Raw genomic sequence first — 26,942 nt, forward strand, 5'->3', positions numbered from 1 at the left:
AATCTCCAGAACTGAAAGGAAGTCAGCCATGATTCTCCTTCCCATCACTTAAGACAGAGCACATGGTATTAAAACTATAACTTAAATTTCAAAATGTCCAAAAATTAATCTCATCTGGCTATATTCCATGAGTTTGTATATATTTTTATAATAGTTGTCTTTACCCAAATCACACAACAATAAAACAGCTTTTGTAGCAGCTGTAATTGCAGTATATGTGGTAGCCAAATGAAAGATAAAGCTTTTATACTTTAGGAGTAATATATGTATATTTGTGAGCTTATCAAAATATATAGCTTCAAGGACTTGTCATATGAAGAAGTCTATAAGAAGCCCCAACCAAAGGACCCTGTTCTTGCTCTAATAGTTATGTAGACTGTTTCTCTAACTCCCAGGTACCAGGAACAAGGAGCCAAACTGCACTTTATCAGGTACAGAAAAACTTGCTCTAATTTCATACCAATTCTGACATCTTGAGATGATTGCCTTTTAAACTGGTTTATGGCTCTGTTAGATTTCGTTTGACGAATAACATACTATTTCCGGGTAAACCCCAAAAAGTAGCTTTACTACAATTTGGGATGACAATCTCTTCTAGGCTGAGAAGTTTTCTTTATCCTTCGGATGAGGTTCTCCTTGGCCTCATCCTACTGATTCGTTAACTCATTAGGATTCTTATATTTTTCTTCGGTGTGATACCCTCTTCTCACAACTGCCACATGAATACATTTTGAGACCCCTAGTTAATCTTTTACAATTTCCCAGGGAAAACCTTCATTTACTGGAGGAAGGGCAAGGCCTTCCCAGAGAGGAACTGGATGAACGAATTGCTCGGGAAGAGTTCAGAAGACCCCGGGAGTCCTTACTGAATATTTGCACAGAGTTCTATAAGCACTGTGGACCGCGGCTGAAGATCTTGCAAAATCTGGCTGGGGAGCCTCGGGTCACTGCCCTGGAACTGCTGGATGTGAAGTCTCACATGAGGTACTGGCCTCGCTTTCCCTGCCCCAAGTGTGAACACAGCTTGGCCCACATGTCTGAATGTGTGTGTTGGGTTGAGAGTGGGCGTTCTCCAGGAAAAACACTTAAGATAGAAAGATTTGTTTCCTGTGACTTAGGTACACATCATACAGAACCCTCTGGCCAAGTGTGCATTAAGTCCATCAAACAGGATCTTAGGGTGGACAAGGGGAAAGTGTTCTTAAGACAGAAAAGCATAGTTTATATGTTCGCTTCTCAGTAAAAAAGAAAGAAAGGGAAATTTTATCACCTGAATTCTTAGAAAAGTAGCCGCCTTCTCACTATTATTTACTGCCCAGATTCTAATTTTTCACAAGAATTGAATGTTTCTTCTCTGTTATTTTACATGAGGAACGCACAACTGCTCTCTGCTTCCAGGGTCCCTAAAAAGCCTGTAATGAACCCTGCAGGAAAGTAAGCAGTTTTAATTCAGCCAACTTGTTTATATATATCCCCTTTATATAAACAGCCTTCCAACCGTTAAAAAAAATGTGTCCTGGTAAGAATTCTGAACTAGATGAGGCCAGTTGTCATTTACATGTTTTGCTCTTAGTGTGCTAGGGAAAGGCCCCAGAATTACATCCCTGTGCACTCATATTTCATCTTCCTACAGGGTTGCTATTTCACTTGAAATTCATGCTAAAGGCTGTATTTGTGTTTCAAAAGGAACGTGATTCCAGAAGACCTTCTATTCAGATTTATAATCATTTGTTAAGGGTGATGAAAATCCCTTCAAAGAAAAATGTCATGGATATCAGAAGATTCACTTGGAAAATTTAATGTATCTATAAAGGTTAAGGTAGAGTTAGGTCCAGCCACTTCCAAATAATGTTGCAATTTGGCAAAACTCACAGTTTCCTGGTTATTGCCTTTTTTAAATTTAGGAAGTACTCAATGAAGGAAAATGAGAAGACAGAAATGTACAGTGAATGCAGGTTCTTTTTCTTCCAGTGTAATTTCACATTCTTTGAATTGCACACTCACACCCAGCACTGCCCTGGAGAACCCCAGGGCCTCACTGGAGTTCACACTCCCTGCTGTGCAGTAATGAGGAAGAGCTTATTTCACACTGAAAAGTTCAGCTCCTAGAAGGGAGCCTTCAGAGAAAGGGGAGGGACATTTGGAGTGTCAAGGTCTTGCTGTCATAGCAACCTAGGGATCTATTCAGCCCCTCCACTTCCTTTTCCACTGGTCTGCTCTAGCTGACCTAAGCGATTCTGTGAACAGAGAAACATCACATTCCCAGAGTCAGAAAATCACTATGACCAATGGCCATTTTGTGAGAGAAAGGGAAAAATATTCCTAAAAGATAGATGTGTGTGTGTGTGTGTGTGTGTGTGTGTGTGTGGGGAGAGAGAGAGAGAGAGAGAGAGAGAGAGACTATGGGATAGTGACTGTCCCATAACCTGACGATCTTCCTTAGGGCATTTGGAGGGAGGGGACAGCAAGAGTCAGAGAGGCTTGGAGCTCCCTCTAGAGGCCAATACCTATTAAAGGTTAAATGAACTAGAAATGATTTAGCTCCGAGCCTGGCACTGATCTGGACACAATAGATACTAATGCTAATGAGAATGGTCCAAATACTGTGTTAAACACTGGGGATGTACACTAAGGTCCTGGTCTTCAAGATTATCATGGCTCAATGCAAGAGGCACATAAGAAAATAACTATAATACAAAGTTGCAAGTACTATAATCTCATAGGCATTTATGTATTATTATGTAAAGGATTTGAGGCAACTCAGCAAATATGTGAAGGGAGAGTATATACAAATTATAGGGTCAGGATAATGTGAAAGATTTTCAAGGAGTTAATTATCTTTATGATAAGATTAGCACAGGAAATCAATGTAAGATCATATTAGATTTTATTCATGAACCATAAATTTGACTTTCTTAGTTATCAAAGCAATGAGTGAAAAAAAGATTAATTACAAAATCATAATATAAATAAGTTAAAAACAAAACAGTTGCTCGGTAAAACAATACTTTTTTAAAATACGAAGAACAAGAAAAATCTTGTAGGGGCCAAGGGAAATTTTCCCCTTGAGTCTCTGAAGGTTTGCTGAAAATCAACTGATAAAAGACAGATAATAATCAAAAAGCATGAAAATGTATTTGATCATAGTTTTACCTGACACAGGAGCCTTCAGGATGAAGACCCAAAAATACAGGGGAAGCTCTCCATTTTTGTTTAACAAAGTATGGATAGCCATGTATAAATATGATTGGACAAAAAGGGTATGATCTCATTAGACCAAGTGAGGAAACCCAGCATGGCCTGTGCTTTTAGATTCTTCTTGGCCTTTCTGGTTAGCATTCCTTCCTTCTGGGAATGGGGCAAGACCGTTTCTGGAAAGGGGGCGTTCTTATGACCTACAGTCAAACAAGATGGGTCAGACAGTTTCTGTAGGGCTAGTTTTTACACAGAAAGATGGGGTAAAATTAGTGTAATATCTTTAAGTTTTATGACTGGCTTCAGGAAAAAGGGTTCTGGTTTCAATGACCTGCTTTGAGGAAAAGGGTCTCCAGTTTCCATGACTAGCCTTGGAAAAGAATGAGAGGCCACAGAGAGGAGGGCAGGAGAAGATCAGTGAAAAACTTTGGCTTCTGAGGTCTTCATTTTGGGGTATTGCTTTCTGAGCTTCAACAGTCTCTTGGTTGGTGTTTGTTAAAGGAAAGAGTGGTGAGAACAGAGTCCTCAGCAACATCCCTATAGTAGATAAAGTGCTGGTTGTACATGGCTGGATGCCTGTTAGTATATAAAGTTGCCACAATGTCATAATGCAGTTCAGCAAAAGCAATTGATCTGAAGCCAGGATAATGTCATTCAAGAGCACAGCTATTTCATGGCCTGGGTCGATAGGAGGGCAACATTTTTATTGCCCAGGGAATATTTAGACTAAATGCCCTTTATTAATGCCATTTCTCACAACAACCTTTTGAAAAAGACAGGCCTGCCATAGTCTCTGACCAAATAGAGATATTCTATGTTGCTGAGTAGGGGCGGATCCAGATGCTTTGAACTTACACTAAGCAAAGGATGTAATTAAGGCTCCTCTTATAAATTAAGGGTGCCCTTGAATATATGTAGAAGTCAGAGCTTAATATATAAATTTGCGAATTGAGGGTAGTATTAAATCGTTCTTAAATTATAAGAATAGATAATGTCACCCAAGAATGAAAAGTTGATTTTTAAAAAGAGAAAGAGAAATGGGATGATATAAAAAATACAAATGTTTGCCGAAATAATTCGAATCAAACCAACAAGTTAAGAAGCATTGCTAAGGCAATCTGTACTTCTGAATTTGCAGAATGTATGGTTGATTACAAGGCTCTTGATGAAAATATTCTTGATTAGATAGAGTCTCTGCCCTACAGAAATGTATTGCTTCATTTGTCCAACCCAGTGCTGCCAAAGCAGCTGGATAACAGAATCTGCAAATTCTCTCTCTCTCTCTCTCTCTCTCATGTGTGGTCTCTATCTCTTTCATTTTCTTTCTTTCTCTTTTCCTATCTCCCTCACCCTCTCAATGGGAAAATCTCTTCTGTTCCCACTGGGAAAGAACCATAGGAAAGTTTTTTGGTTATGCATGTGATAGTACAGCAAAGACTGTGGGAAAGGGAAATTTTGTTTTATGTGCAAAACGAATTTATTTTGTCACGTGACCGGGAATTAGATAAATTCAGGTAGTAATCCATAAAATGGCTCTTAAATTCAGCTCTAAGTATTCTTTGGAAACTTAAAATAGACAGATTGATTATTTCACAAGCACTTCTCAATGTTACCTTTAAAATAATAAGAGAAAAGAAATAAGTGCATATAGATATACTCTTATTTGTCACAAAAATAACCTGAGAAGTAAAGAATTATTTTCTGTATATCAAATTCATGAGAAAGAGATAAACAAAAGAATGTATAAGCCTTTAAAATGATTTCTTTAAAGCACTCACATTCACACACAATTCCAGGACAATGTGAATATGTTCAGTTTGGAGAGAAAACAGTGGGAATTAGGAGACAATAACTATTTCTTGATAATGAAGGGTCATGATGGAGAAGATGGATTGGATTTATGCTTTCAGAATTAAGCCTAGTAGGAAGAAATTAAAGGGAATTTGGAGGCCTAACATGAAAGTAACCTCTCACAGTGTGGACCTCCAAAGAGGAAATAAGTTGCCTTGTACAGTAGTGAATTTTCTATCCATGGAGCTAGTCACATAAAGCAATTGTAGAACACTCTAAATAATCAGAGAGGTAATGGCCTTGGCTGTGATTTGTAAACCAGGATGTCTATCAAAATCAGCTGAGGAGCTCTTACCCTCTAGATCCTTTCAAACAGTTATTCACTCTTCTGTTCTCTTGGAGTAATCACAATTTCTCTTTATTACAATATGTGAGATAAAGAATTATATGATATTACCACTGCACTACTCCTAATGCGTCAGTGGATCTGTGCAGTGACTAAGAACAGCTAATATCGTAAAACGAGTGACAACTAGGAATCCTGTACCTCCTGGCGGAAGTACACACCACACACACCACCTGCTAAGTACTCTTGCCAAAAAATCAAAACTGAGTCTGCAGTTGTAGGCCCTGGATTTAACTTCCAATTGAATTAAATACAAAGGCAGTAGGATAGATTAAATTACACTGTGGAGATTCAATCAGTAGAGTGTTGCTACAGAGAATTTCTTTAATAAATAACAAGATAAGGCCGGGTGTGGTGGTTCACGCCTGTAATCCCAGCACTTTGGGAGGCCGAGGTGGGCAGATCACGAGGTCAAGAGATCAAGACCATCCTGGCCAATATAGTTAAACTTTCATCTCTACTAAAAATACAAAAATTAGCTGGGCGTGGTGGCACGCACTTGTAGTCCCAGCTACTCAGGAGGCTGAGGCAGGAGAATCACTTGTACCTGGGAGGCAGAGGTTGCAGTGAGCCGAGATCGCACCATTGCACTCCAGCCTGGCAACAGAGCGAGACTCCGTCTCAAAAAAAAAAAAAAAAAGTCAAGATAGCAAAAAAGTACAGAAGAGGGGGAAATCTACATATTAAAAGAGACTTAAAGACATCAACAAATTGAAATTTATGGGCCTTATTTTTTCCTAATTTCTAAAAAAACAAAAAGTAAGTATGAGATAGTGTGTGAATATTGAAAACTGACTGGATATTGGAATTTTTCAAAAAGAAGAATTATTTTTAATTTGTTAAATGTCATATTGTGTTGTGTTTAATTTTCCTCAGTCCATAATTTGGAGACACATACTGAAATATGTCTGGGTAAATGGTATGATGCTTGGGATTTACTTTAAAATAGTCTAGGGTGGGGAAAGGGGGAGTGTTTGAGGGTATAAGTAAAACAAGAGTCACTGTAGGCCGAGTACAGTGGCTCACACCTGTAATCCCAGCACTTTTGGGAGGCTGAGGCAGGCAGATTGCTTGAATCCAGGAGCTCAAAACCAGCCTGACTAACGTAGCAAAACCCCATCTCTACAAAAACTACAAAAATTAGCAGGGCATGGGGCTGTGCACCTGTAGTCCCAGCTACCTGGGAGGCTGAGGTTGAGTGATGGGTATATTGGGGGCTTACTATATACTCGTCTCTCTACTTTTTTATATGTTTGAGATTTTCCAAAAAAAAAGTTAAAAATATATAGATTTCTGGGCCCAGACCTTAGAAGTTCTTTTTTATTTTTAGATGGAGTCTTGCTCTGTCACCCAGGCTAGAGCGCAGTGGCGCAATCTCAGCCTCCCGAGTAGTTGGGATTATGAGCGCCCACCACCACGCCCAGCTAATTTTTGTATTTTTAGTAGAGACAGGGTTTCACCATCTTGGCCAGGCTGGTCTTGAACTCCTGACCTCATGATCCACTGGCCTCGGCCTCCCAAAGTGCTAGGATTACAGGCGTGAGCCACCACGCCCAGCCAGAAGTTCTTATTTATGAGATTATTGGAAGTCCTGGGAAATTATATTTTTTTCATTTTCCTTTTAAGTTGTGTTTTAAAAAAATAAAAATAAAAATAAATAAGAGGTGCCAGTGTGAACCTGACTGCCTACAGGATATTATGACTATTATGAGCTTTTTCAACCCTAAGATTCCATGACTCAGGGAAGATTATTTCCAGAGCTTTTCCAGTACAAACTTGTCAAAACAAACGAACAAACAAACCTTATTTTTCCGTTTATCTCAAATCTCCTCCTCTCTTTAGTAACAATCCTGAAAACTTTCCATGTATGGTATGGCTGCTCCTGCTGATGCCATCCACACATGCATTCCTAGGTAATATTATGCCTGTCTGCTCGCCTCCTCCATCAGGAATCCTCTGTCCTACATTCCAGTTCCATAGAATCCTTTGCCTGACTAACTCAACATGTACTGATTGAAGCCAAAGATTCAAATAATGGGTGGTAGTAACTTAATGTATTACCCTTCCTAAAGATATTTGTTTTCAAATGAATTTTCAGTATCTTGACAAAGAATATGAACATTTCAGCCACTGTATCTTAGGTGTATTTTTTAGAATATAAGCTTTTTTTGAGGAAAAAAAAATCAAGCTCAAATCATACAGCATGTTGTAAGATACTTTTATGAATGAATATACATTACCTCTTAATATTATCTTGTACACATTCTGGATCTGCTCAGTATATTTTAACAGGAGCCACCGTAAAGTGTTTAAATACTTTCTCCTTCATACAAAATTAAATTAAGTTGGCTTTAAGGCTATGTACATCTTTATATTTGTATTCTTTATTATTTGGAAATTGGTAATCCATATCTAGTTCTAAAGATTATTTCGTTAACTATTACATTTACTAGAAACCTTATTTGCCCAATTAATCTTTTTGGCCAATTCTCCTTCAGAAAATCTAACACTTAGAACATCAACACTTGGGTCTGGTGACTGCAAGCCTGGGCCAACCCTGAGGGAAGCACAACTTTCCCTCTGGCAGTTTCTGTATGGAACCGAGTTGGGAAATCTAAGAAGTAGAGACAACCAAAACCAATGTCATCCAGACGGTACAACTGGGTCTATTAGATAAAGAATCTCAACAGAGAGGAAGGATCCATGTATAAGACAAAAAGAGAGGAGGAGACTTTAAAGGAGAGGAATGGAAATGGAGCCTGAAGAACTCTTTGGGTTGCAACAAAAACCAAGAGCATTTTTTATAAGGTGGCTTTGACCTTGACTATGGGTACTGAGAGAGTTCTGAAGCCATGAAATTTCCAAGGACATTTGATATTAGTGATTTTATTGTTCATTAAAGTTAGGTTCTCTTTTATATGCATATATGTCATATATATAATATACATGTACATCCTCAGAAGTGACATTCTCTAAATATATTTGGCCTATCCTTAATCTCTGGATTGTAGTTTCCTTATCAGATGCTCTTTACATGTCGTCTCTGAAACATTCTATGATTCTCTATTAATATGGATGTGTAGGTATCACTGTTCTGGTATATGGGAGAGCAGAGGGATAGAGGATGTTGGGAAGAATGTTCTTAGTTCAGGCAGTAGGTGGTCTGGAAGGGGTGATTAATATGATGCTGTGTAGAAAAATTCCCATTGTGTAATTCTACGCTTATTTTATATATTCATATATACGCATGTATATATTTTAGGTTGGCAGAAATTGCACACTCCCTTCTGAAGCTGGCACCATATGACACTCAGACAATGGAGAGTCGTGGGCTTCGGCGCTACATCATGGAGATGCTACCCATTACCGACTGGACAGCTGAGGCAGTGAGGCCAGCCCTCATCCTCATTTTAAAAAGATTGGATAGAATGTTCAACAAAATTCATAAGATGCCTACTTTGAGGTGAGAATGCCTCCTAGTTAGCTGTTGCTATCACAAATGTCAAAGTTAAGATTTCTCATTTTTTAAGATGGTAGATCATTCTGGAGTTGAATGAATGACTTGAAAGTTTTCTCTGGTATATGTGCATGGTTAATAGGGTCTATGAATGCCTAAGTGGCAAAGCCTACATTTTGAGAAAACTAACATTTTCTTTAAAAGTATATGTGCTTATCTTGAAAAATCTATCCATTTCTTAGCTGTCACGCTCCTCATCTGACACAAATAAAAATTTCAATTAGTACCCTTTAATCCCTTTTAAAATAAGGGAGGGTAGGCGTTATAAATGGAACAACTAATGAGAAAAGAAAATGAATTTTATGTTCAATATACTATATTTAACGTAGCTAGTTAACATATTTAGGTACCAGTTTAGAGAAATTCCAAGCTTTACAATAATCGCCAAGCAGCAGCTTAAAAATTCGCAGGATTGAAAACAAACACCTAATTTTCACTTTTTAACCTAATTCAGTGTGGTGCTAATGAACACTATTAATGCTTGATCTTTGTTCAGTGACCTGGGAAATATTCATTGGTAGCCTACATATTAGCAGATGTTTTTGAACCACTCAGAGATGTGAACCCAGTTTGGAAACTATAGTGATAGTGAGCAGATAGTTCAACAGGTTAATACTGGTAAACCCACTTACTCAGAAATTTCAAGTTTGGGTTAGTGAGAACATTTTCTGTCCTTGTAAACTAAACCCAAAAATCAGTGCAACTCCTTCCCAAGAATTTATAGCACTTAATGTTCAATTCATCAGAATTTTTCAGATATTAGTCCATCATCTCCTTCACACTAATCCAGCCTTCTGGAGTCATTAAAACAAATTGAAAATTTTTATTCTAATAATTGATTATTTGTTTTTATATTCTTTTATACCATGGTGATGACTGCCTATACATTATTTCAAGGTTATTTATTTCAATGGCATGGAAATGCCTGTTTTAAAACACTATTTCTTTAGTGATCCCAATAGAACATTTGTGTCTATCAGCAAATGGCTTATCAAAGATTTATAACTGTCTCACAAGGGTGTGTCGAAATAAATTCCTTTCTTAAATACTTGGTATCTAAAGATGTTAAACATCTCTAAAAATGACCCATTTCTCATATAATTAAGCCCACTATAAAGAACATCATGCTTCCCGAAAGTAGATTTCTGGATTAGTACACAGGCTTGGCCAGTGGTAGGCAATGTTCTTGGGAGATATGCTATGAATATGGAGTTGGCTTGGATTTAAATTTGTTAGGTGATCTCAGTTCAACACAAGAAATGTTGGCTGAACCTGACCTGCACGTTACCTTCAGTGACGGAGATGTCACATAGCCTCATTTATGAATATGTTTCCATTTGTCGTTGCAGATCCCATTTTGCTAGGAAATATAAGCTTAGAAAGTATTGCCAGGAAAATATAAGGAAATACTGTTAATATCAGTAAAGCCCAAGTTGTTTATTTTGGGGCCATAGGGATGAATCTTTCAGTACTAGGACAATTATGAAATGGATTGACTTTTATTACAGAAAATTCCATATTCATTTAATTGGGTTATGTATACAGTAACACCATTTATACTACCATACAAAGTAGCCAAAAAATACATATCATTTCTTGGGAGGCCAAGAAAGAACATTGTTTAAGTAAACTATTTTCTTCTAATGTGATCTTCTTGGCAGGAGTTAAGCTATATAAATCAAATCAGTGGTAGTCTGGTGTAAAAACTGATGGGCATGTGTAGTCTGATAAACAGGTTTCAGAAATGTAGCTGGGGTCAGATTAGTTCTATTGGGAGTAATTATCCCTGTGATCAGTTTTCTACGATGGTAGTCGTAGGACCCTCTGTCAAAGCTAAAACCAGGGAAATTAAAATGCAACCCGTTCATCATCTTTGTTTTTTCTTCAATAGATTTAGTCGAATGGGGCAGGCCTGCCTCTGCTACGTTTTCAGTATCTTCTTCCCCTCCCAGTGTGCTCTGTGCTTTTGGAACAATATGGGTAAACTTCATCCCAGAGACACATCCTGTCTTAGATGGCGTCAGAATCACTGTCTCATTCACTTGTTTCAGACTCTCCAGAAGGGAGCCAAGCCGCTAATGGCGCCTATATTGTATTCCAGGCGACAGGTTGAGTGGGAGCCTGCCAGCAATTTGATTGAAGGGGTTTGTTTGACACTTCAGAGGCAGCCAATCATATCCTTCCTGCCTCACCTTAGGTCACTGATCAATGTCTGTGTCAATCTGGTGAGTAGCCAAGTGGCAATCTTACGAAACTTTGCACAATGTAACTCTGCTATTGACTTCTCTGAATTGAAGATTTACAGGTCAACCACTTTGTGCCCCTATCTGCCCATGAAAACAGACGGCTCAGGTGACACTGAAAATAGTGAGGTACATTTCAAGGTGGTGTGTGGGGAGATCCAGGAACCCATCCCTACACAGAAGGGATTTTGGTGTGCTGCTTCCCATGCGCTACTTTGACAATTCACCTCTTCAAGTTGCGCTGAGAGTTGAGGGCTGCCAGTTGGAGAGTGGGGTGGCGGAGCCTGCACAATTGGCTAGAAGTTGAGGTAGTCTGGGTGGGGGAACTTAAAATGCAAAGACGATTTTTTTCTTTTATGGTGCAAAATGACACTATGAGTTGGCCAGTCTAGGATTTATGTGAAGAAAAAAATATTTTTAATTGTTTATGTAATATCTAGAGTCTGGTCCTGACAAGGTTTTGTAAAATGTATAGAAACCATGTTAGAGCATCTCATTAAATAGGACCTGCTGCTTCACTAGCTGAGCAATAAATCTGTAGTTGGAATGCCTAGTGCAAATAGAGCTGTTGCCATCATCATTGTTGTCAGTATTTGCTCCATCAAGGAATGTTGACTGCATTCCTTTGAATTCACAAGTAAGTGTCCAATTTCCTGATTAGAATAGCTTTTTGATTCATCTCTCATTATTTACATAGTTAACTATAAACAACATTCTACAAAACCTTGGCTGAATTCAGTGTAATGTTCGATCTGACTCCAGACATTACATGCCTTCAGAAGGCATCAAGAAAGAAATGATTGAAAGTAACATGCCCAACCTTCAATTTATTATTTTTATTATCATCATCATTGAGACTCCCTTACTACGGTTGCATGAAGTTGCAATAGTCAAGGCTGGTCATGTGCTCTGTTTGTATTTCAGGTCATGGGAGTGGTAGGACCTTCCAGTGTTGCTGACGGATTACCCCTTCTTCATCTCAGCCCTTATCTCTCACCACCTCTACCCTTCAGCACAGCTGTTGTCCGGCTTGTAGCGTTGCAGATACAGGTGTGACTGCCTTACCTGTTTGTCACGCTCATTAAGTTGCTGGTTGAGGCACCAGATCATGGTGTTCTCGTTTTTTCTGCAAAGGCTGGGCAAAATCTGTGAAACAAAAGTGTAAACATCTCCAAACTTTTATAGATTTGGAGCTTCAGCCCTGAGCTTGGCCCTAAGTTGTGCTTCTGTAATTCTTCTTGAGATCTCAAATATAGCAGAGTCATTTAGTCCTGCCACAACTTCAGGAACCACTTCAGTCATTTAAAATGTGTGCAAAATAATGGTTCACAGATAATCAGCTCACAATTGTTAATTAAAAGAGGCAGTAATATTCACAGTCTGGTTTTAAATTATTTTCAGAAAGAATTGCAATATAAAATTCTTTCAGATGTTATCACTAGACTTTGAATATCTTAATTTTCTTTAATGATTGTGGGTTGAATATTATGTGTGCTTTTTTAAAGGAAATTCTCCCCCTTAATTTATTTCTTAAAATTAAAGTAATCATTCCCAAGGCCAAAAACAAAAACAAAACAAAACAAAAAAAAAACAAAACTGCAGAATCCCAGGTCTCCTGAGTATTTCTGTGTGTCAACCAGTTTTACACAATGAAAAATCACTGGAAAGCTCTTTAATCAATGGAAAGTACACAACTGATGTAAGTGGATAACTGACCCATCCATTGTTTGACAACCAAACTTGATGGCTCATCATCCAGAGAATGGGTAGATGATAGAAAAGAGATCAAGTAAGAGCTATGGCTACTGTGCAGAAGAGTGACATCCCTAAAGTGATACACGTTAATAACTTATGTACAAAGATCACATATTTCTTTCTATATTGCATATTGTTTCCTGGCTTGAAGAAGGCCTTTCATGGCAGGTGCCAGAGGAATAACTCCCAAATGGAGCAAGTGAGAAGTTCTGATTTTCTTCCTTCTCCTTTGTTGTTAAAATATTTATTGGTGGAAAAATAGAGAAAATTAATGGGGACATGAAGTTGTTTTTGTACCTGACCATAAGTATTTTTATTTTTCATTTAATATTCAAGATGTTACTATCTTTTTAGGTATATAGCTCTCAATTATATCAAGACAATGGTAAAGTATCAGTTTTGGGTGAAGCTTGTATGCTCTACAGATGACAATTGAACTCATAGTTTACAGGAGCAGCCAGCAGGGAGTCACCGTCTCCATCATACTGTGTAAAAACAAACATACTAAATGGGTGTGGTGGTCAATTAATCTTTTTTTCTATTATTGCTGCACAGGCTTTAAAAGAAGATTTTCCTTTAAGCCATGTGATCTCCCCATTCACCAATCAAGAGCGAAGGGAGGGGATGCTTTTAAATCTGCTCATCCCATTTGTGCTCACAGTAGGATCTGGAAGCAAAGGTCTGATTAATTTAACTAAAGGAAATTTATCATTGTCATTGTGTTTTCTTAAATGTCAGGCTGCTATTTCTTTTTCCTGTTCCCATGAAGGCTATCACTGAAGTCAATCTGAATGATTTAAATAGGGTCATCTTAGGGAATAAGAGTTTTTCTTTCTTTTCAGTTTAGCTACCTGGGACCAGAGTTTCTCTGCTCTACTTCTTAGAAGATACATCCTATTTAAAGACATTTCAGTACAGCAAAAATCAGGGAACAGTGGTTCAATTCAGTTGAGAAAATGGTATTCATTGAAGTACAATATAAGAATTGACAGGTGAACAAACTTGTACAACCTACAGACACTGGGTTTAGCAGAAATCCTGCCACTATCATTAAATTACAATGTATTTTCATTACTCTTTCTTCTTAGGGGTAGAGGGATTCTTTTAAAAAAAGTTTATCTCAAATGTAAGTACAGTGCATCATGAGTATTTGCAAAAAGAAAGGAGATTGAAATGGTAAGCGAGACATTTGGCTAAGACCACAAGGTTTTGGGTACCCACTATGGAGAAAATACTCAGGTGCCAGGAACACTGTCTCTGTCCATTGGTAAAGCTGTACTTGATGGGAAACACCTGAATTTCTAGGGTGTTGTAGTTTGGACTTGGAAAGAGCTGAGTTTTTCTGTATCTAATGTGGACAGTCTACCTTGTGATGTTTTTCTTTCCACTTCCCTCTTCCAAATTCTGCCCCTTAGATAGTCCCTGGCTGGAGCAGCCTGAGGTGCAGCTGCTGCTGCAGACGGTCATCAATGTGCTCCTGCCACCGCGGATCATCAGCACATCTAGGAGCAAGAACTTCATGTTAGAGAGCTCCCCAGCCCACTGCTCCACCCCTGGGGATGCAGGGAAAGACTTGCGCAGGGAAGGGCTGGCTGAGTCCACCAGCCAGGCAGCATACTTGGGTTGGTACTTTCTTTATCTCTCTGTTTGTGCATGTGTATGTATATATATGTGAAAACATATGTGTAGATAGCTAGATAGATAAATAATTAGATGTAATTAGTTAAGTTCCAACTTAACTCAGAAAGAATTTGGAGAGACCTTAAACCGGAATATATTTAAAGAAACCTCAATCCAGAATGTATTTAAAGAAGCCACTTGAACAAGAAACATTACCGTTGCAAAAGAGTCTGGTTTCCTTCAGTAAACATATGCCAAAAAACAACATGGTTTCACATCTGCCATGCCTAAATTACTTGGCTGTTTTATGTAAGAGTGTCTGGGTTTGTAAGGAAGGCATCTGCAGTAAAGATTCTTCCATGCTGATTAAGTACAAGTTCACTAGTGAGATTCAGTAGCTGCTATGAGATCTAAACTCAGTCTAGTATACAAAGACACAACATTGCACAACACGTGGGGCTCATTGGTCTGTCACCTATATAAATGGGGTTCTGGAGTTGGGTAGTCTACATCCTGTGCAGCAAGATTTGGTGACCTTGCAATATGTTATGCCCCCTACTAGCTATTTTTCCTCCCTTAAAATGTCTTTAATCTCCACCTTGATCATTACTCTAGTGAGGCCAATCCAGTCCTGCTCCCATAGGCTTCCCAATCCCTTTCCCTCTTTGACTCCTACTTTCCCATTATCCCGTGCTGCCTTTAACCTGGTCCTGACCCATGGAGCAATGGAAAGCCACTGTTTAGCCCTGAATGAACTGGGCCAGCAGGAAAAGAGTACTCTTGCCATAGCGCTGAGAATAAGGGGCACTGGCAGTGGGGAATTTCAAAAATGAGAAAGTATTGCCTGACATTTTTCAATTCACCAAAGCAGATATTGGTGGGAAGTATAAGATGAACACAAACACACTGATGAAAATGAGTCCTTGGAGTTTGGAGTATGGGGGATGTTTGAACTGCATTATAATGGGATGTGTTTGAAAATGAGGGGATTGACAATGAAAATTAAAAAGAAGAAAAAGACACAAGGAATGCATGTACCCAGGACCAAACCATATGGATGCTCAGTTGGCCAAGGTATTCAAAGTAGAATTCAAATCTAGGCTCTATCATAGAGCCCTACATGAAGTTTAGGATTGCACAGAGGATGACGGAGAAAAGAAGTTTACCATGTACAGGAAGGATATGAGAAGACACTTGATGAGTTGCCATCCTCTCCACTGTCTGCCTTTTCAGTGAAGAGTTGTTTTTACTTTGTTACGTGGCCAGGCTACTGAACCTGTATTTTAAGTTTATTTTTACATTTATTTCGAGCACTTACTGTGCACCAAGCAGTTTTCTGTGCTTTACACTATTACCACATAGAATCCTCTCATCCTCTCAATAACTCTAAGAAGTTAGTGTTATTCGCATTTTAGGAGTGAAGAGCCTGGGGCCCAGAAAGGTTGAATAACTTGCCTGAAGGCATATATCTTAATAAGTGACAAAGCTAGAATGAGTCTCTGTTCTTGAGCCCCTTTTATACACTGCTGTGTGTTGGGCTGATGGAAGTTTAGGTGGAAAGTAGAGTGGCAGAGAGCCAACAGGCTTAGTAACGGTGAAAACTTCATCAGAATTAGGGTAGAGAAAGAGGAGTGTTGTTTTTTGTTTGTTTGTTTGTTTAGTTGAGGGAAAGGAATTGAGATGAGCATTTGCTGTGAAAAGTGAGATTTTGAGGAGGAATATGGGTAAGAAAGAATCTTGCAATCTCTCTCTCTGTGTTACATGGCATGGTTCTTTCCTGGAAACATCCTAAGGATGGTAAAGGCATATATGACTCTTGAGGATTTTAGAGAATTGGATTTCTTTGTGCATTTAGTCACTCAATGCCCTTAAGAAAGATTTTTGTGTTTTCCTAATTAGAATCAAAATGTGTTTAGTATACACATTGTTTAGGTGCTGAGATTGATGGGCGTTAAGAACAGTCCAGAAGGCTCAGGTCACTTGACTGTCCCGTGGCAGACTCCACGGTAAAAGCTGTAGTGGCAGAGAGAGCTCCTGTCATCATCTTTGACATCTTCACAATATTCTGGTTTGTCCTGACATGGTTTGGGAAATCTGCTTCCTGAAAAATAAAAATAAATGTAGATTGTGAAGGGCTGCCAGAATCTGAGAGGAAAGAGATACGGAAAAATAAATCTAGCAGGGTTTAGTAATAGACGTAGTGTGTGATGAAGGAAGGAGCTGTTTTTTATTTTTGGAAAGATACACTGAACGCATTTACTGGTTACCTCTGGGGAGCAGTTTAGTGTGGGGTCAGGAAGGGAACTGGGAAGGAAAAGGACTTAATTTTTTTAACTTTGTGCACTTCTTCATGGTTTTATTTTCTTTTAGTAACACAAATATTTATTTTTATGGTTAAAAGAAAAAAGGAAAAGATTTTTAAGATCCATGTTTTAGCTAAGAATGTGAGTGATATGTCCATATCACCATGAAGTTATTATGACAAAACTTTTGGAAGGTAAAGCGTTAGCCACACATCATGTTTATAAAATATTTTCCTTTCAATTCAGTCGACCACATTGCTTTATATTTTCCAAAATAGTAGTTCTTAAGATGCACTTAAGAAAGATACTTGGGTACTCTTCATCAGAATCAAAACACTTAACATACACGTTTTTGTCTCGATGTTCAGAATACTCTTGCTTGGGAATACATATGAAGTTTTTAGAAACATGGGGAGAGTTTAGAAATTTAGAAAATTTCTAAAGGTGCAAAAAGGGCTCTGGATGTCGGTTGGGTTCCTCTGAAGCACAGGTCCGCAGGCTCACTTTTCTCTTTTCCCGGTGTGAAGCGCTGAAGGTGATTCTCGTCTGCTTTGAGAGGCAGCTCGGAAGCCAGTGGTACTGGCTGAGCCTCCAGGTGAAGGAAATGGCTCTGCGGAAGGTGGGAGGCCTGGCCCTTTGGGACTTCCTCGACTTCATCGTGCGGACCCGAATACCCATCTTTGTGCTTTTGCGCCCTTTCATCCAGTGCAAGGTGTGGTGTGTGCTTCTCCTCCTGAAAGTGGCAAGCTCGAATAAATGTGTGGCTCTCTACTGAGGCAGGAATATGGCAGGAGTGCTCATGGTACCTACTGTTGCCAGTTAGTAGGGCCTGTTAATACTATGCTTGATGAGAAAACCACCAAAAAATATATTCCAGAGGATAAAATTTCACACTAGAAATGCCTTCACAGTAAGAGCTTTATTGGAGTCTGTAAAACTTTGCCCACTCCCTACTAGTCATCCCCCACTCTACCCACCCAAAAGATTGGTACAGTGGAATAGTTTGGAGAATCTTCTATCTTCAGTGGCATGACTGAGATCTGATTTTAAATAAACAGATAGGATACTTAACGTATGTTTTTTCCTCCAAGACCCCCAGTACCCATCTATGTTTGTTCTTTTCATGCCCCAATTTCTTAGGGTAGTGATTTAAAACAATGTAATTATTAAGCACTTCCTGTGTAAAGTGCCATTCTAGGAACATCACATGCTTTACCTTATTTATTTCTCGCAACAATGGGTACAGCAATTAGCCCATTTTACTGATGGAAAATTGAGACCCTGAGAATGTTATGCCTTCCTTTCAGCTGCTGGCCCAACCAGCAGAGAATCATGAAGAGCTTTCTGCCCGGCAGCATATTGCCGACCAGCTGGAGCGGCGCTTCATACCACGCCCTTTGTGTAAGAGCTCGCTCATTGCTGAGTTCAACAGTGAACTAAAAATTCTAAAAGAGGCAGTTCATAGTGGATCGGGTGAGTGTGCCTGAGAGTATTGTGAATTTGTTTTGACTAATGGAACTTACAGCCTACAAAGAATCCCTCCGTCCAGGTCACCACACTTTTTGGAACTATGAATACGTTAGCCATTTTGGTACACTACTAGATTTGATGATTTCTACTAAGTTAGCCATTTGACCACTACTAGATTTGACTTCCTCTTTTGTCAGTAACGAAATAGAAATTAAAAGGATATCATAAGAATTTAGTTTTCTTCCTTTTCTATATATTTTTTAATCTTCACTTTAGTAGTTAATCTCTTTCTTGAATATTTAATTGGAGAAAAAATGGTTTAAATTATTATCTTTATTTCCTTTTTGAAAAAGAGAAGGGGGACATTCATTTATTGAACTTCTATTTAATGGCAGATTATTTCCTTTAAGCTATACAAATACCTTCAAGGTGTATAATTGAAAGTCCCTGTAAAGAATGAGGAAACAGACACAGTAGAAAATAGGTAAATAACTTACAAGTACATAACTTACTACTATCGCATAGAAAATGATTATTGTAAGGGGATTTTTCAACAGATCTGTATGATTGATTTATAAAGCCTTTAACTTTTCACACATCAGAAGGGGAAGGATTCCCTTAGAGCTGGCAAACTAGGAAGTACTTTCTTTACATTATTTTACATTATTCTACAGGTATTCTTTGAGAGTACATTGCTTTCTTTCTTATATCCTTAGATTACTGAGGAAGGAAAATAAAACATTATTTGCCATTAGAGGGCAGTCATTATCCACAAGTAAAATGTAATATGTGATAGGTCTTCTTTTTTGTGGGAGGGAAGGGTTATTTCCTTTCTTTTGAAAGCTTTTATTGTTCTTTGCAGACAATGTGGTAAAAACAAAAACTTGATAAGTATAATCCTGGTGAAGTTTAAACATTATCATTTAAATATTCTACTTTGTAATAAAATAACCTGACATAGAAATGAGGGGTATTTTGTGGCTCAAGCCTGTAATCCCAGCACTTTGGGAGGCCGAGACCGGTGGATCACGAGGTCAGGAGATCGAGACCATCCTGGCTAACATGGTGAAACCCTGTCTCTACTAAAAAAAATACAAAAAACTAGCCGGGCGAGGTGGCGGGCGCCTGTTGTCCCAGCTACTCGGGAGGCTGAGGCAGGAGAATGCCGTAAACCCGGGAGGCAGAGCTTGCAGTGAGCTGAGATCTGGCCACTGCACTCCAGCCTGGGCGACAGAGCGAGACTCCGTCTCAAAAAAAAAAAAAAAAAAAAAAAAAAAAAAGAAATGAGGGGTATTTTATAGGTTGTAATTTCCAGAAAATGAGAATGAAAACAGTTTTGATTATGCATTCTGATTGTGGGGTTCACATCAGACAACTTATTTATTACTTTGATATGTTTGTGTCAGATAAGATATATTTCTTAGTAAAAATTGCCAAGTTGGAAGTTACAATTCAGGTCAAAGTTAATTTGCATCCTACCAACCTTGGAAAATAAAATAGAAAACCAATAAGAAAGGCAACAATGTCAAAGCATTTAATATTGTTACAGATGTTATGTTCTGGCAAGGGAACTACTTAATTATATCAGTGGCCAATATTGATTCTTTAAAATAAAAAATCCCCACTTTCATTTGCAACTTCGTTATAAAGACACATTATTTAACGAACCTTTCCTAAAAATTACAAGTGATCAGGGAGGACTTTGAAGCAGACATTTAAGATTCTCACCATGCATTTCCTTTGGTCTCTCGAATCCTCTAGCCTACCAAGGCAAGACATCCATCAGTACCGTGGGCACCTCCACCTCTGCTTACCGCCTGAGCTTGGCCACCATGTCCCGCTCTAACACAGGCACGGGCACTGTCTGGGAGCAGGATAGTGAGCCATCCCAGCAAGCTTCGCAGGACACCCTGAGTCGGACTGATGAGGAAGATGAGGAAAGTAGGTCATTCCAAAGAATGTGGGTGGAAGACACGGCTTGGCCATAGGAGCAGGGGCTTGGGAAGGATTACTGCCCTCTGACCTTTTCCACTTCTGATCCCCTAGTCATTTTTACAGAAGGAGTTCTAGGGAAAATATGACTGATTCCATGACTCCTGATGCCTGCTTTTCTATACATTTCTTGATATCCTTTGGTCATTTAAAAAGAGTTCAGGAAAAAAGCAAATCGTTAGTGACTCCTAAATTTTCTTTAAACCTGTATAGTCAACTTTTTCCACTAACTCCCATTTAAATTGTGGATAACTAACCAAGGAAAGCACTTACTCTCATTTTTCCTGGACATCTTGCTTAGAGGGTTGATCGACACCTAAATGGCCTCATTAGGCAAGGAAAAGTGAGCCATGTATATACCTAGGACTCAGAAAAGACCAGTTGGCTCTGCCAGCCAGTATGTAAACCAGCAGGCTGTCTTGAGGGAAAGTACTCCAAATTTGAGTTAAGAGAATCCCCAGTGACTAGGTCAGCCCAGAAGCTTCTAAGGTATGTGCTAGAGATTTGGTGTGATGACATGAGGAGAAATACTACATATATATGCTTCACAGGAGGTTATAAAAAGTAAAATTAGGGTGAAAGATTCCATTAAATGCTACTGTCATTTCAGGAGTCTTAAAATTGCATAAATTATTTTCCACTTGTATGTTATAGCGTTTGTAGCTAAGTTGTGTTGTCAATGCCATATGAATGAGAACAAAGTTTAGATCTTCACTCAGAGGCTCTCCATACCAAACAACAACAAAATGCTCTACTCTGAACTAAATTAAATAGAAGAAATGAGAGTTGAGGTTAGAATTTTAATTAACTAAGATGAATGAAAGTGTTTTAATGTGCTACGACAGTTGGGAATGTAAGAGAAGAGAAAAAATAAATGCTTTGTCAGTACTTCCCAGTAATATTTGCAGATTTAGCTTCAGCATCGATCAAAGGAAAAATCATATTGTCCTGCGGCTGACCTATAGACACATTTGTGTCTAAATCACCCTGGTGACTGCTCATGAAAATACAGCTAAAGTTGTAATTAGGGAAATCTTGACTGAGAAAACACCATGAAAGAGAAAAGGATCAGCAGTTTAAATATCCATTAAGTATGGGTAAAACTTAAAGAAAATCAATTTTTTATTTAATGCTTGAAGTAGCCTCTCCCAGCAATTCTTATTAATTATAGGAAATGATATCACCTATTTTTGTAGAGCTAAATATATTTTGCAGGTAACCTTATAAATAATGGATTACCTAAGCCGTAGGAAGGAGCTAGGGAAGAAAAGTAAGTAAGACTTAAACAGGGATATCACTGGCCAAAAGCCAACACTAACATACTGATGAGGCAGCAGGCGGATTGGGGAGCCATGCAATTTTTTGCTTATATCTCTGATCACAGACATCACAACGATCCCAATGAAAGCAAGATTACTAACAAATGGTATTGTGTGTTTGTGATATGGGTGTGTATTAATTTAAACAAGGAGAGCTATGAAAAGCAGTTCATTGTTTTGAATTAAACTTCCTTACATTCAATGATCAGACTTGTATTAAGGCCTATTAGGTATAAGATAAGGAAGAAGGAAGTATGAGAAAGATACGTTCTCTGCTTTCTAAGACCTTATAATAGATATAGTTATGTAGAGGAGATGAGAGACATTTACAATAAAGAACACTTAACAAAAGAGTTAGTGGAAGACAGCACATGATTAATCACCAAACAAATACTGGGGACATAAGTGTTACATGATATGTGAGTACAAATAAGGGGGAATAATCAATAGGATTTGGGAAAGGCCTTTGTAGAAATAGCTCAATCTATCCTACCACGTGTTTTTTTTTTTATATTTCTAAGGCACATTTGTTTATTCTCCTTCCTGTGGACACATGTAAAAAAAAATATCATTCTATAACAAGAATCAATTGTCAGTCAGTGATTATATAGCAAATTAAAATTGCTAGCACTTTTTATATTCACGTTTTGATTTGAAATAAGTTCAATTAGAAATATGATTACTTTGGTATTTTAAATAAATAGTATCAGATGATCTTATATGGTAGCACACATTCTCCAAAACTCAATATGTTTATCAAAGAACGTTAGTGTTCATCAACAAACAACATTAGCTCTTTTAGAATTAGGTCACTTTGTCATAAATACTGTGCTAAAGCTAATTTTCGTATGAATTTGAGTACATTAATTTCTGCTTCTGGCTGGGCACAGTGGCTCACACATGTAATCCCAGCACTTTGGGAGACTGAGGCGGGTGGATCACCTGAGGTCAGGAGTTCGAGACTAGCCTGGCCAACATGATGAAACCCCATCTCTACTAAAAATACAAAAACTAGCCAAGCGTGGTGTTGTGCGCCACTAGTCCCAGCTACTCTGGAGGCTGAGGCATGGGAACCACTTGAACCTGGGAAGCAGAGGTTGCAGTGAGCCAAGATAGAGCCAGTGCCCTCCAGCCTGGGCAACAGAGCCAGCCTCTGTCTCAAAAACAAAAAACAAACCAAAACCAAAAAAAAAAAAACTGCTTCTATGGAGAAAACAAGATCACATACTTAAATTTTAAAATTTTGGTTAAAATAAGCATTTATTTCTTAACTTTATAGCTTTCAAATATTTTTCCTAAAAATGTCTGAAATTGTCTTTCCCTCAGCAGTCTAGAAATTATTAACTGTACTGAATGCAGTTTTTTGAATGCCAAGGAAATGTATTTGACTCATTCAGTAACAAAGTCCCCTGAAGTATTTATGGAATGTTTTTAAAAAATTATGTGCTAGCTTTTCTCAAATCTTAAATTTGCTGATGCCTGTTGACTTTCACAAATAGCCTACTTGTAAAAATTTACATTTATTTCATGAAGGATGTTCTAGTGGAGAAGGGTGGGAGATGTATAGATGTGAAGAATTATCATTACCCCCAAAAGTCTAAGTTGTTTTTATCTGTATGAAGGGATCAATGATAATTTAGCTTTACAGACAGCCGTAAGTTGTATACAAGCCAAGGACAGAACCCAAGTACAGCTTTGGTTGGGTTTTTCTGATCAGTGTCATAGTTTTTTAACACTGTATTCCTTTGCCCCTTTTAGATGACTCTATAAGCATGCCCAGCGTGGTAAGTGAACAAGAAGCTTACCTCCTGAGTGCCATTGGAAGGAGGCGATTCTCCAGCCACGTCTCCAGCATGTCTGCACCTCAGGCTGAGGTGGGCATGCTACCCAGCCAGAGGTAAAGAGCTATGGTTATATTATACTCTGCATTTGGGGGCAAAGTTATAAATTCTGAAAATACACTCCTGTTATTCTACAAAGACCAAAAGAGAAGCAAGCAATGGTAATGCTTTTAGATAGATCATGCCACAAAGGATTTGTCAGCTAGGTTCCTGCAGGCAACACTTTGCAGTTTTCTAAGCCAAGCTAGTAGAAGGGATCCCAGTTTCTCATCCAAGTATTGTCTCTCCTTAAACATTTTCCATAGACACATGGTTTTCTTTCTGTTGTCAAATGACATTCTTGTATTTCAGATTTATCATTAGCTAAGCTAATGATGGGTACTTGGCAAGAGTTAGGACCATCTTTACGTATTTGGTAAAGTTTAGGCTTCTGATATATTATTAGGATTCAGTTGTAGGTAGTGACGCTTAACCAAGCAGAAAAGGATCTGTGCCGCTGCGTGTGACCTCGGGTAGGCCATTTAACTGTAATCCAGTTCTTCCCTTCATAAAATGAAGAGGTTTGCTAAAATGACCTTTAAGGTAACTTCTCCATCTATAGTTCTGTGATTCCATGACAAAACCCCTTTAAATATTTTATTTGTGTGTCCTGTCTTTTAAGAATGTAAGTAAAAAAAAATCCAAGATATGTATATACAATAAAAGTATAATGAAAACGATCTGACGTGAGTCAAAACATTTATCTTAAGTAGATAAATGTTTTGGAACCAATGATATTTTCACTTCAGGACTGAGTTTTTCAAGGAATTGACCTTATGTGATTTTAGTGTGTTGCTTATTTTTAATACCTATAGATTCATTGTAGTACAATTCACAAATGGAAAATAATAAAATTCAGGGCATATTGTGATGTTCACATAAAACCAGTTTATATGTAGGAATAATTATCCTGTACCCAAATCCTTTAGCAAATGGTTCATGGACTACACAGATGAAATAAAATTTGTGAAATAAAGCCCAAGTTTGGAGAATATCAAAGAATAGGGTAAAATGATAAATCATTAATAAGCAAGTTGTGTACTTTTTAAGAAGGCAATGTTTTATGTAAGTACCATTTAATTATTACAAAGATTAATACTATATAAAGGTTTGTATCATTGTAAGAAATTGTTTTACCTACTATTTGGTAATTTTCCTTTGAAAAGGAAGTCTTATAAACAAAAAGTGTGAACAAAATCAAAGCCAAACAATAACATGTCCAAAAAAAGATATAAAGCCACACAAGCAGCTAACATTGGTAGCTATCAGTGTATTTTTAATTGCTAGCAATGTGCATGGTTCTATGAAGAATATTTTTAAAAATCAATTATTGGAAAGTTTTATTTAAATTATAGAATTGTAGAAATTTCATAGAGGTTTTTTGTTGTTATTTACCTAAAATAACCAGGCCATCAATTTCCTTTTTACATATTCATTAAGGGGTCAAGTTGATTGCAGGGAGAAAATTTGTCCTATCATACATATCTTGATTGTACATTTTCTCGTTTTCTAGAAATCAAGAAAAAATAATGTAGTTAAATAGTTTGGGTTTCATTCATATTTTGGAAGACTAGCGAAGGTAATAATACTGTATCTGTACATAAGAGAAGTGAGTCTCTTCCTAGGGACAGAGGCTGTTTTTATGGTGTACTTTTAGGTGAGCCTCAATTCTTTGGGGCCAGGCACTCCAGTTTTCTAAATGGTTTAGTTCTCTCCAACTTAACAAGTATTTATTGAGTGCCTCACAGATGCTTAGCTCAATGCGAGGCGCTGAAGGAAGGACAGATAAAGCATGACAGTTTCTGTTCACAAATCTCAGTTCAGCTACATACATATCAATCGATAAACAATTTAATTATTCTCTCACCAACCTGACAGGTTTCTTCTTTTGGCATTTACAATTCAGTCACTAGAGGATGGAGAGTAAGGAGGTAAATGCGAGTTCCATGTGAATTTTCCAAGATATCTTCCTTTCGTTTGTTTACTTGCATTTTCACTGCAAAATTAGCAGGGAAAGTTGTGTTCTTTCTTTGCTTTTCTTAATGGCATCAGTTCCAAGAGCTTGGTTGTGGCAGTTCATGGTAAGTGGTTTCTGTGTGCTAACGTTAGAATGCACAAGAAAGAAGCAGGGTCCTGGTCAATGAAACGCCATGTACATAAGACAGGTTAAAAATAATCACCACCTAGTCAAATGGTTACCAAAGGAAGTGATAGTTTCATCTTCTACAGATTCATTCTGCAATGTGTTTCAGAGCCTATGGGCCCATTTGGAGTTGATTTTAACTCTTGACCAATAAATAGGTTACTCCTCTGAGAGTTGTATCCATCCAAAGCCCTTCCTCCCCCATTGCCTTGAGTCCTATGTCTTGACAAACCCAGCACAAGGTGAAATGGTTGACTGTCTCCTTTTCCTTCCTTGTTCTGTTAAATCTATTTATTTTTGGTTCTTGGAAGCAGAAAATTGCATGCCTTTTTTCTTTTTTCTTTTTTTTTCATTTTCTTTCCCTAAATGCTTCATCTCCCTACCCCTCCTGCAGTGAACCTAATGTCCTCGATGACTCCCAGGGCCTGGCCGCCGAGGGCAGCCTCTCTAGGTACAGTGTCAATGCTACCTGTCTATTGGTGTCTGTGCTGGGAAACTAGCTGTTCCCTGTCTCCTCTGTCTCTCTGTCTTCTCTGTCTCTTCTCGCCCCGTCTTAATATCTATTTCCATTCCTTGCCCTTTGTTGTTCATGAACATATGAGCCTGGAAGTCAAAGGTGTAGCAAACCCTCCTTCATTTTCAGCTTCAGAGCTCAATCTCAATCAAGTAAGCCTGAAAAGCTTACTTTAAAAAAATTTATAGAATTCTTTATGGGGCGTTTCCCATGGATGTCTAAAAAGTTTGGTATGCCAAATGTTAAATTTATCCCATCTAATTAATCCCTCCCACACTGATATTTATTAAGAATTGTTTTTCAGAGGCCCATCATCAAGAAGCCCCTTATTAAATCAAGACAGGTCTTTTAACTAATACCATGGATGGTAAGAAAACAGACAATGATGTTATAAAATAGTAGTAATGTGGATACAATTTATATACTATAATTCCTTCTCTTTGATGCATGCTATTGGGCAGACTTCTATAGTAGCTTGTTTCAGCAACACTTATATAAAGAATGTCTGTTCTAGCACAAAGGTGACTCCAAAGCTTGCATGAAATGTCAGACACAAACATTTCTTGGTAAGTAAGAGAAGTCTTATGATGCAAATAATATAATGTCTTGGCTACTGGTTTAAAGCTTCAGAAAAGGGGACTGCACCTTTAACACTCAGATAAACCACGTCAAACATTCCTAATCTTGTGCTGTTGATTCACACCTCTCAACTAATCCTCATTAGGGGTAAGACTTCTTGTTCATTCTTAGAGTATCTTTGTGCCATCTCAAGAGATAACATTCCCTTTCAGGTT

At 38.1% G+C, this 26,942-nt stretch overlaps 1 protein-coding gene across 23 annotated transcripts in view; it reads left to right on the forward strand.

Moving 5' to 3' along the window:
• The window catches only part of LOC105481129 (unc-80 homolog, NALCN channel complex subunit), a 231,613-nt gene that overhangs the window by 191,176 nt on the left and 13,495 nt on the right, over window positions 1-26,942 (forward strand). For 12 of the 23 annotated variants that reach the window (XM_071073862.1, XM_071073865.1, XM_071073863.1 and 9 more), the window contains 12 exons: window positions 396-431; window positions 766-984; window positions 8,655-8,855; window positions 10,801-11,134; window positions 12,077-12,202; window positions 13,463-13,586; window positions 14,323-14,529; window positions 17,358-17,542; window positions 18,138-18,303; window positions 20,062-20,241; window positions 23,370-23,508; window positions 26,029-26,085. In XM_071073862.1, the coding sequence (XP_070929963.1) occupies window positions 396-431; window positions 766-984; window positions 8,655-8,855; window positions 10,801-11,134; window positions 12,077-12,202; window positions 13,463-13,586; window positions 14,323-14,529; window positions 17,358-17,542; window positions 18,138-18,303; window positions 20,062-20,241; window positions 23,370-23,508; window positions 26,029-26,085 (1,974 nt within the window). The other 11 variants (XM_011740446.3, XM_071073877.1, XM_011740435.3 and 8 more) reach the window with 7 other exon arrangements.

The sequence above is a fragment of the Macaca nemestrina genome, chromosome 11 (genome assembly GCF_043159975.1).
Source record: "Macaca nemestrina isolate mMacNem1 chromosome 11, mMacNem.hap1, whole genome shotgun sequence".
Lineage (NCBI taxonomy): Eukaryota > Metazoa > Chordata > Mammalia > Primates > Cercopithecidae > Macaca > Macaca nemestrina.